This window comes from Heptranchias perlo, unplaced genomic scaffold (genome assembly GCF_035084215.1).
Source record: "Heptranchias perlo isolate sHepPer1 unplaced genomic scaffold, sHepPer1.hap1 HAP1_SCAFFOLD_50, whole genome shotgun sequence".
Classification (NCBI taxonomy): domain Eukaryota; kingdom Metazoa; phylum Chordata; class Chondrichthyes; order Hexanchiformes; family Hexanchidae; genus Heptranchias; species Heptranchias perlo.
In genome coordinates this window covers 4,024,576-4,035,962 of record NW_027139516.1, presented here as the reverse complement: position 1 = coordinate 4,035,962, position 11,387 = coordinate 4,024,576, and the positions used below count along the sequence as shown (strand labels likewise).

At 48.0% G+C, this 11,387-nt stretch overlaps 1 protein-coding gene across 1 annotated transcript; it reads left to right on the top strand.

Moving 5' to 3' along the window:
• Positions 1 to 297: 297 nt before the first annotated feature.
• LOC137313990 (NACHT, LRR and PYD domains-containing protein 3-like) lies at positions 298 to 6,676 on the top strand. Its single transcript, XM_067979676.1, has 6 exons — positions 298 to 1,468; positions 2,993 to 3,079; positions 3,239 to 3,409; positions 3,565 to 3,735; positions 3,874 to 4,041; positions 4,214 to 6,676. The coding sequence occupies exons 1-6, from the start codon at positions 333 to 335 to the stop codon at positions 4,299 to 4,301; spliced, it is 1,821 nt and encodes a 606-aa protein (XP_067835777.1). The 5' UTR covers positions 298 to 332; the 3' UTR covers positions 4,302 to 6,676.
• The last annotated feature ends 4,711 nt before the right edge of the window (positions 6,677 to 11,387 follow it).

Sequence of the window (11,387 nt, the reverse complement as noted above, 5' to 3'; positions counted from 1 at the left end):
GCGAACCAGTTCTGGGAGTTCAGCAGCAGTGAGCGGAGTCGCGGGGATTGGAAAAACTACAATGGTACAAAAGATTGTTTATGACTGGGCCACTGGGAAAATATACCCACACTTTCAATTTGTTTTCAGTTTCAAATTTCGGGATTTGAACGCTATTAACTGCAGAATAAACCTGAGGAATCTGATATTGGATCTGTATCCATACTTTCGGAATATTCTGAGAGAGCTCTGGAAGAACCCAGAGAGATTACTGTTTATATTTGATGGTTTGGATGAATTCAATGACAGTATCGATTTTGCCGACAATCGGAGAAATTACAGAACCTCAGTACATGTGCACAGATCCTGAAGACTGGTGTCAAGTGCCTGACATTGTGCACAGTTTAATACAGCACAAGCTGCTCCCAGGATGTTCAGTGCTCGTGACCAGCCGCCCCATTGCATTACATTTATTGGAAAAGGCTCAGATCAGTGTCTGGGCTGAAATCCTGGGATTTGTTGGTGAGGAACGGAAGGAATATTTCAACAAGTTTTTTGAAGATCAGGCGGTGGCAGCAGCTGTTTTCAAACATGTGGAGGAGAACGAGATCCTGTACACCATGTGTTACAACCCTTCCTACTGCTGGATCCTCTGTCTGTCACTGGGTCCCTTCTTCACACAAAGAGACAGGAAACTGCAGCGAGTTCCCAAGACCATCACCCAACTATATTCCAACTATATTTACAACATTCTGAAAAACCATGGCCGAGCGATTGAATCCCCCCGGGATGTGTTACTGAAGATCGGTGAGATGGCCTTCACTGGAGTCTCCGAGAAGAAGATTGTGTTTCGAAATGGAGATTTGATCAAGTACAATCTGCAACCTTCCCAGTTCCTGTCTGGGTTCATGATGGAACTTTTGGAGAGAGATGATTCTGCCCAGAGTGTGGTTTACACATTCCCGCACCTCACCATCCAAGAGTTTGTATCTGCACTCGCACAATTCCTGACTCCAGATCCAGGGGACATCCGGAAACTCCTCAGTGAAGCCCACAGCAAGGAAGATGGGCGATTTGAGATATTTCTCCGTTTTGTTGTTGGTCTCTCCTCCTCACGGTCAGCTCGGCCCCTGGAGGAGTTTCTGGGTCCTTTTCTTCATCAAACAATCTGCGGAGTGATTGACTGGGTGAAGGAGAAGGTTGAAGGAGAGATTGGAAAAACAGAGAGTGAAACTGGTAAAAGGGACCTCCTGAACACACTCCACTACCTGTTTGAGTCTCAGAATCAAACACTGGCTCGGGTCACAGTGCGATCTGTGGAAACACTTACATTTAGTGGTTTGCGACTGACCCCGATTGACTGTGCGGTCCTGTCTCCTGTCATTGGACTCTGTGATACAATAAAATACGTCGATCTGGAGAACTGCTCCATTCAGTGTGAAGGACTCCAGCGGCTGGGACCCGCACTGCACAAATGCCAGGTGTTGAGGTAACGGTTTATTTGTCTCTAACTGTTGGGCCAACAATCACGGATTGTATTGTTGCTCCGTAATGAAGGGAAACAAACAGTTCAGTTAAACCAGAGAGAAGCAGATTCAACACAAATATGACAAATGATCAGAGAATCGGTTAGTAATTCCCTGAGGACTGGAGAATCTAAAATGGATCCTTGTGAACAAGTCGGGATTTTAAATCGGATCAGTAAATACAGGTCACTGAAAGAGTTTGATAATTTAATTGCAATAAATGATATTTATTGCTGTTTTTCTCACTGCCTGAGATATGTCCATTGAAGAGACTCCTTCTCAGTGTTGCTTACACGTAGACCGACACTAACTGCAGCAGTCTGTGTGTTGGAGCATCCCACCCTCTGACCGAGGGGTGGGGGACAAGTGACAGTCACCGGACTGTCAACGTGTGTCGGAGAGGGAAGCAGAAACACCAAACATTCAGTAACAAAGAGCAAAACACAGCTTTCGGGCAGTCAACCGCCAGTGGGCGAGCTGAGCTTTCCCCGCAGCACGTCGGTCCGTTATCTTCACTCCTCAATGACACAGCCCTTCACACTCTCCAATACATCCACCATCTCTTCACCCAGATGGCAGCACTCGTGCCTCTGAGTCAGAAGGTCGTGGATTCAGGCCCCTCGCTCATTAATCCAGGCCGACACTTCAGTGTGATTTGGGAGCTAAAATCTGGCGGTACAACGGTTCCAATCAAACGGGTGGTGGGGTATTAGCCCAGGAGTACAGAGACACACCGGCCAGCGGTGGGGCCTCACACATAGTGGGAGGCTCCTTGATAAACCATGGGGCAGTGAACCAAGAAATTTCACATAATCTGCCTCCCCCTCCTGAGTGCGAGGCCCCGCTCGGGGAGGGAACTTCAGAAAATTCCCCAAAAACTGTCTGGCCAGTTTAATGGGGAACAATGTGAGAGACTCCCCTCCCCTATGAACGAGGAGTAAAGGGACATTGAAAACTTGTAACGGGACGGAATGAACTCTCCTTCTTAAATAAAATCCTGTGGGACGGATTTCAAAGCAGCCGTTAGCGCCGTTTCACAATATAACTCACACCGAGATATTACACAGATTAATGTAATGCTGCATAAAATGTACGTAATCACCGCTTTATTATTTAATTCGGGGGAAATCACCCCATTCCCATAAAATCTGGGATTTCAGAAGCAACAGAAATGAGACAAGTTTCTCCAAACATGACGGGACCGGTCACTGACCTCCAGGAGGGTAATTCTGATCATCAGGGAATGAGACCGGACTGAGGGATATTTAAAGGCTTCACACAGATAGCACCTTATTTAATAAATACATTTACAGACAGTCGCTGAATATATGGGGCGTTGGGCAGAGTGAGATTCATTGTCAGTGACAGGGAAATCTGGTTATTAATTTCCTGAAGATTTTTCAGTGCTTCCTCTGATATCAGAGAGAAATTGTCAGATCGGGGATTGGATTCAGTTTGTTTCTCACTCTTTGTCTGATTGTGTTTAGACTGGGGAGCAATGAACTGGGAGATTCAGGAGTGAAACTACTGTCTGCGGCTCTGAGGAACCCGGACTGTAAAATACAGGAACTGGAGTAAGTATCAGACTGTGTGAGATTGTCTTTATAATAACTGGATGTCGAACAGGGTACATTAAAGTCAGTATAAGTTATAATAATACAAATAAATACTGGGAATTTACTCTGATTCCTGTTATCTCTGCTCGTCTCTCTCTCTCTCTCTCTGATCTCCAGGTTATGGGATAACGATCTCACAGATTCTTGTACCGAGGATCTCTCCTCCGCTCTCAGTACAAACCGGTCACTGACGGATCTTGACCTGAGTGATAATAAACTGGGAGATTCAGGAGTGAAACTACTGTCTGCGGCTCTGAGGAACCCAGAATGTAAAATACAGAAACTGGGGTAAGTAACAGACTGTGTGAGATTGTGTTTATAATAACTGGATGCTGAACACGGTACATTAATGTCAGTATAAGTAATAATAATTCAAATAAATACTGGGAATTTACCCTGATTTTTGTTATTTCTCTCTCTCTTTCTCTCTCTCTAATCCCCAGTTTGTGTGATGTCAGTCTCACTGCTTCTTGTACCGAGGATCTCTTCTCCACTCTCAGTACAAACCGGTCACTGACTGATCTTGACCTGAGCAATAATAAACTGGGAGATTCAGGAGTGAAACTATTGTCTGAGGCTCTGAGGAACCCGGACTGTAAAATACAGAAACTGGAGTAAGTATCAGACTGTGTGAGATTGTGTTTATAATAACTGGATGTCTAACACGGTACATTAATGTCAGTATAAGTAATAATAAACTTTGGTGATTTAACCTGATTCCTGTCATTTCTCTCTCTCTCTCTGATCCCCAGTCTGGATGATGTCGGTCTCACAGATTCTTGTACCGAGGATCTCGTCTCCGCTCTCAGTACAAACCGGTCACTGACGGGTCTGTCCCTGAGATCAAACTCCTTCACAGACCGATCTGTCCCCGCTCTCCGCTCCCTCATACTGACCCGCAGGAGTCTGGAGCGGATCCGGTGAGTGTTTGTGTTAATGTTTAATATAATAAATAAAATATCAATGGAATTCACTCCCTTTTATGGGTAATATTTGTCTGTAATTATTATTGAAATATTAACCACAGTCTCCCTGTTATTTACACTGTTGTTCAATCTGTTTATTTCCTGTTTAATTTTTAATCTGTTTCAGGCTGAGGGGGAATAAGTTCAGTTCAAACGGAAAGAGACACCTGGAGTCACTGCGGGAATCCAGAACCGGACTGAGTGTGGGAGTGTGAACATTTCAATTTATAACCATTCCTGGTCTCATTATATGAACATTTCAATTTATAACCATTCCTGGTCTTATTATATGAACATTTCAATTTATAACCATTCCTGGTCTCATTATATGAACATTTCAATTTTTAACCATTCCTGGTCTCATTATATGAACATCTCAATTTATAACCATTCCTGGTCTCATGATATGAACATTTCAATTTATAACCATTCCTGGTCTCATTATATGAAAATTTCAATTTTTAACCATTGCTGGTCTCATTATATGAACATTTTTGGCCGATTCTCTGTCCCTCCCCTTTAACCGGCCGCGCTCCAGGTGGAAATCGGAACGGCCCTTTAACGGTTTCCAGCTCGAGCTGAGCGAGCGTCGTCTCCCATTGTGACGTCAGAGGCCCAGCGACAGGGTCACGAGACTCAGTCACCCGGTCCCCCAGCGCTGATTCTGCCGGATATCCGGGGCTGGATGGTCCCCAATGGGGCACTGGGTCAATGTACAGACAGGAAGGGCCCAGGGTGGGGCTCAGTCTGGGCTGCAGTGGGGCACTGGGTCAATGTACAGACAGGAAGGGCCCAGGGTGGGGCTCAATCTGGGCTGCAGTGGGACACTGGGTCAATGTACAGACAGGAAGGGCCCAGGGTGGGGCTCAATCTGGGCTGCAGTGGGACACTGGGTCAATGTACAGACAGGAAGGGCCCAGGGTGGGGCTCAGCCTGGGCTGCAGTGGGACACTGGGTCAATGTACAGACAGGAAGGGCCCAGGGTGGGGCTCAGTCTGGGCTGCAGTAGGACACTGGGTCAATGTACAGACAGGAAGAGACCAGGGTGGAGCTCAGTCTGGGCTGCAGTGGGACACTGGGTCAATGTACAGACAGGAAGGGCCCAGGGTGGGTCTCAGTCTGGGCTGCAGTGGGACACTGGGTCAATGTACAGACAGGAAGGGCCCAGGGTGGGGCTCAGTCTGGGCTGCAGTGGGACACTGGGTCAATGTACAGACAGGAACGGCCCAGGGTGGGACTCAGTCTGGGCTGCAGTGGAACACTGGGTCAATGTACAGACAGGAAGGGCCCAGGGTGGGTCTCAGTCTGGGCTGCAGTGGGACACTGGGTGAATGTACAGACAGGAAGGGCCCAGGGTGGGGCTCAGTCTGGGCTGCAGTGGGACACTGGGTCAATGTACAGACAGGAAGGGCCCAGGGTGGGGCTCAGTCTGGGCTGCAGTGGGACACTGGGTCAATGTACAGACAGGAAGGGCCCAGGGTGGAGCTTAGTCTGGGCTGCAGTGGGACAATGGGTCAATGGACAGACAGGAAGGGCCCAGGGTGGGGCTCAGTCTGGGCTGCAGTGGGGCACTGGGTCAATGTACAGACAGGAAGGGCCCAGGGTGGGGCTCAGTCTGGGCTGCAGTGGGAAACTGGGTCAATGTACAGACAGGAAGGGCCCAGGGTGGGGCTCAGTCCGGACTGCAGTGGGACACTGGGTCAATGTACAGACAGGAAGGGCCCAGGGTGGAGCTCAGTCTGGGCTGCAGTGGGGCATTGGGTCAATGTACAGACAGGAAGGATCCAGTGCGGGGCTCAGTCTGGGCTGCAGTGGGACACTGGGTCAATGTACAGACAGGAAGGGCCCTGGGTGGGGCTCAGTCTGGGCTGCAGTGGGACACTGGGTCAATGTACAGACAGGAAGAGCCCAGGGTGGGGCTCAGTCCGGACTGCAGTGGGACACTGGGTCAATGTACAGACAGGAAGGGCCCAGGGTGGAGCTCAGTCTGGGCTGCAGTGGGGCATTGGGTCAATGTACATACAGGAAGGATCCAGTGCGGGGCTCAGTCTGGGCTGCAGTGGGACACTGGGCCAATGTACAGACAGGAAGGGCGCAGGGTGGGGCACAGTCTGGGCTGCAGTGGGGCACTGGGTCAATGTACAGACAGGAAGGGCCCAGGGTGGGGCTCAGTCTGGGCTGCAGTGGGACACTGGTTCAATGCGCAGACAGGAAGTGTGCAGGGTAACAAGTTTCCCTCTGTACAATGTGTGTCCCTCACAGTCAGGAGTCAGACTCTGTAACTGGTGTCCTGACACCTCTCCGAAATCTCTGCGCTCCTCCAATTCTGGTCTCTTGCACATCCCTCCCTGCATTTGCTCCACCATTGGCGGTCGTGCCTTCAACCTCCTGGGCCCTGAGCTCTGGAATACCTGCCCTAAAACTCTCCGCCTCGCTCTGCTCCTTCAAGATGCTCCTTAAAACCTACCTCTTGGCCCAAACTTTTGGTCACTTGTCCAAATACCTCCTTGTGTGGATCGGTTTCACTTGAATCGCTCCTGTGATGCGCCCTGGGACATTTCACTGCAATAAAGGTGCAATATAAATGTAAGTTGTTGTCTGTGTGCTGTGTTCATAAAACTCCACCGCTTACTTCAGCTCAGGCCTGGGCTCTTTATTATTTTTAAATGGTGTTAGCGTTTTAAAATATTGAATAAAGGCCCCTGGAAATTACATCCCTCCTCCTTCAAGCGGCATCGCAGACGTGACTGTTTGGTCTGTGAGTGTGTGTGTGTGTGTCTGACTGTGGAGGGGAGGGTTCTTACTCGGGAGGCTGGATATGCAGTTTACACAAAGTGGTGAGACGGACTGTGAGCAAAAGAGCTCAGCTGGGACCACAGAAAATGGCCTCCCGACATGCAACGCAAAATGGCCGCCGTGAACCAGCCGCAAAATCACAGAATGATACATCACAAAAGGAAGCCATTCGGCCCGTCGTGCCGGTGTCAGCTCTTTTAAAAAGCTAACCAGATAGTCCCATTACCCTGATATTTCGCGGTGGCCGACATATTTTTCCTTTTCTAGTACTTATCCAATTCCCTTTTGAAAGTTACTATTGAATCTGTTTCCACCTCCCTTTCAGGCAGTGAATTGCAGATCATCACAACTCACTGCATAAAAAAAGTAATCCTTCCTCATCTCAACTCTGGCTCTTTTAACAATTATTTTGAATCTGTGTCCTCTGGTTACCGAACGCCTGCCACTGGAAACAGTTTCTCCTTATTTACTCCATCAAAACACCTCAAATGGCCGCTCTCTCTCCTCAAAATTGTCCCATCACCCCGAAACACAAGCATCTTTTTGAAATTATAACAAACCCTCGAAGCCCGGACAGAGGTTCACGTTTCTGACATTAATCTCCTCTCGGCACCCATTTGTCTCACACTGGGTTAACGTGTTTGTATAACATTGCAGGCCGGGCTACTTTAACCCGAGGCTTTAACCTGGTTAAATCACAACGGTCACAATCGAACAGGAACATGTTAAACCGAGGCCCCAAAACCAGGGCCCAGAGAGGAAATTAAACCCCAGGGTAATAAACAAACGTAACTCACGTGGGCCCTGTTTGGTTGCAGCCTGTGGAGAAGGCCTCGGTCGGTCCCGTCTGCAAGAGGCCCCGGTCGCTTCCCTCTGTGGGTGGCCTCAGTCTGTTCACTCTGGAGGAGGAGCCCTTGGTCTGTCCATCTGGGGGAGGCCTCCAGGGAAGGTAGCCTTGGTCGGTCCCCTCTCGGGGAGGCATCGGTCAGCCCAGAGGGATCCCAGTGTGGCCGTCTTTATATTTAGACCACAACAACAACTACTCATACAACAACAACAACTTGTCTTAGTACTGCAGCCATCTTGGACAAATTGGCGGCGAGTACCGTGCAGAGTGTCCGCAGTGACACCACAGTTACGCCAGAATTTCCCAGTGAACCCGCATAGTGAACGCAGGGATCCCAGTCACCCCAGAGTGATCCCGGGTGCACCCAAGGAGCCCAGAGTGCACACAGTCACCCCTGATTAATCTCAGAATGCAGCCAGGGATTCCTGAGTGCACTCAGGGATCCTGGAGTGCACCCAGTCACCCCAGATTGATCTTAGAGTGGCAGTATTTATAATCAGACTTCCACCACAATTGCTACTACTGCAACAACAACTTGTATTTATAATATATATATATATATATATTTATGATTTACATATGTGGATTTGCACACGGCAAGAATGGCAGATATCTCGGACAAAATGGCTGCAAGTACAGCTGCCAACTTCGCCAAAATGGCGGCAGGTACCACGGCCATCTTGGATATAATGGCCACAAGTACGCTGGCCTTCTTGGACAAAAAGGCTGCAAGTACTGAGGCCATCTTGGACAAAAATTGCGGGTTATACGGCAGCCATCTTGGACAAAATGGCTGCAATTACAGTTGCCATCTTCGAGAAAATGGCGGCAAGAAAGACGGCCATCTTGGATAAAGTAGCCCCAAGTATGGTGGCCATCTACGAAAAAATGGCGGCAAGAACGGCAGCAATCTTGAATAAAATTGCGGCATTTACGGCGGCTACCTTCGACAAAATAGCAGCAAAACGGTGGCCATCTTGGTCAACTTGGCGGCTATCAGTGACAAAATGGTGGCAAGTACGGCAGCAATCCTGGACAAAATTTCCGTAAGTACGGCGGCCATCTTGCACAAAATGCCTGCTGGGTACGGCAGTCATCTTGGACAAAATGGCGGCAAATACACAGCCATGTTGGATAAAATGTCGGCAAGTACCGTGCAGAGTGTCCCCAAGTGATCCCACAGTGACCCCAGAATGTTCCAGTGACACTCCAGTACACCACAATGCACCCAGTCACCCCAGACTAACCCCAGAGTGCACCCAGTGATCCCAGAGCGCAGCCAGACACCTAGAGTGATCAGAGTGGCAATCTTTTTATGTCGACCACCACCACAACAACAACAACTCGAATGTATAATATATGTTATAAACACAAGTTGTTGTTGTAGTTTTGTGGTGGTCTAAATAAATATATAATAAGATACATATGTATATATATGTGTGTATTTGCACAAGGCCAGCATGAAGGCAAGTAAGGCAGACATCTTGAACAAAATGGCGGTAAGTACGGCGGCCATATTGGACGAAATAGCGGCAAGCACCTCACGGCTGTTCGACAGGAACAGAAGGAAGCCATTCAGCCCCTCGAGCCTGTTACATAGTTAGAGGAGGCAATTCAGCCCCTTATGGCTGTTACACAGGAACAGGAGGAGGCCATTCATCCCCTCGAGCCTGTCACATAGAAACAGGAGGGGTCCATTCAGCCCTTCGAGCCTCTTTTCTGGGAACTGAAGGCCATTCAGCCCCTCAAGCCTGTTTTACAGGAAAAGGCAGAGGCCATTAAGTTCCTCGAGCCTGTTACACAGGTGCAGGAGAACGCCATTCAGCCCTTCGAGCCTGTTATACAGGAACTGGGTGCCGTTCAGCCCCTCGAGCCTGTTAAGTAGGAACAGGAGGAGGCAATTCACCCCTCTAACCTGTTGCACAGGAACTGGAGGAGGCCATTCAGCCCCTCGAGCATGTTACATAGGAACAGGAGAAGACCATTCAGCTCCTCGAGCCTGTTCATGGCTGATCTTTATCTTAACTCCATCTACCCGCCTTGGTTCCTTAATCCTTCATCCCCTTGCCGAACAAAAGTCTATCAATTTCCGTTTTGAAACTTCGTATTGACCCCCCACCTCAACAGACGATTGTGGGAGAGAATTCCAGGTTTCCACTCCCCTTTGTGTGAAGAAGTGCTTCCTGACATCACCCCTGAACGGCTTAGCTCTAATTTTAAGGTTATGCCCCCTTGTTCTGGATTCCCCACCAGAGGAAATAATTTCTCTCTATCTACCCTATCAACTCCTTTAATCTTCTTAAACACCTAAATTAGATCACCCCTTAATCGTCTCTATTCAGTGGAATACAAGCCTAGTCTATGCAACCTATCCACATAATTTTTCACTTTTAGCCCCGAACTACAGACCGGTAAGCTTAACATCAAGAGTAGGGAAAATGCTAGAGTCTATTAAAAAGGATGTGATAACAGGACAATTTGAAAATATCAACGGGATTAGACAAAGTCAACATGGATTTATGAAAGTGAAATCATGTTTGACAAACCTACTGGAGTTTTTGAGGATGTAACTGGTAGAATAGATAAGGGAGAACCAGTGGATATGGTTTATTTGGATTTTCTGAAGGCCTTTGATAATGTCCCACATAAGAGGTTATTGTGCAAAACTAAAGCACATGGGATTGGGGGTAATGTACTGGCATGGATTGAAAATTGGTTAACAGACAGGAAACAGGGAGTTGGAATAAATGGGTCTTTTTCGGTGTGGCAGGCAGCGACTAGTGGGGTACCGCAGGGATCACTGCTTGGGCTCCAGCTATTCACAACATATATTAATGATATGGATGAGGGAACCAAATGTAATAAATCCAAGTTGCTGACGACACAAAACTAGATGGGATCGTAAGTTGTGAGGATGATGTAAACAGGCTTCAAGGCGATTTATACAAGTTGAGTGAGTGGGCAAATACATGGCAGATGCAGTATAATATGGATAAATGTGAAGTTAACCACTTCGGAAGGAAAAACAGAAAGACAGAGTATTATTTAAATGGTGATAGATTGGGAAATGTTGATGTACAAAGGGACCTGGGTATCCTTGTCACTGAAAGCAAACATGCAAATGCAGCAAACAGTTTGGAAGGCAAATGGTATGTTGGCCTTCATTGCAAGAGGATTTGAGTACAGGAGCAAGGATGTCTTACTGTCGTTATGCAGGGCCTTGGTGAGACCACACCTGGAATATTGCGTGCAGTTTTGGTCTCCTTACCTAAGAAAGGAAAAACCTGCCATCGAGGGAATGCAGCGAAGGATCAACAGACTGATCGCTTGGATGGCAGCACTGTCTTATGAGGAGAGATTGGGTTGACAAGGCCAGTGTTCACTGGAGATTACAAGAATGAGAGGGGATCTCATTGTAACGTATGTAATCTGACAGGGCTGGACAGACTGGATGCAGGGAGGATGTTTCCCCTTGCTGGGAGGTCCAGAACGAGGCGTCACATTCTCAGGATGCGGGGGAGGATATTTCGGACTGAGATGAGGAGAAATTTCTTCACTCAGAGGGTGGTGAACCTGTGGAATCCTCGACCACAGAAGGCTGTGGAGGCCAAGTCACTGAATATATTTAAAAAGGAGCTGGATAGATTTCTAGATACAA

Coding starts and splice junctions, on each gene's coding strand:
- LOC137313990 (XM_067979676.1), top strand. CDS start 333: ATGTGCACAGATCCTGAAGACTGGTGTCAAGTGCCTGACATTGTGCAC. Junction 3,410..3,564: donor TGTAAAATACAGAAACTGGG/GTAAGTAACAGA, acceptor TCTAATCCCCAG/TTTGTGTGATGTCAGTCTCA. Junction 3,736..3,873: donor TGTAAAATACAGAAACTGGA/GTAAGTATCAGA, acceptor TCTGATCCCCAG/TCTGGATGATGTCGGTCTCA.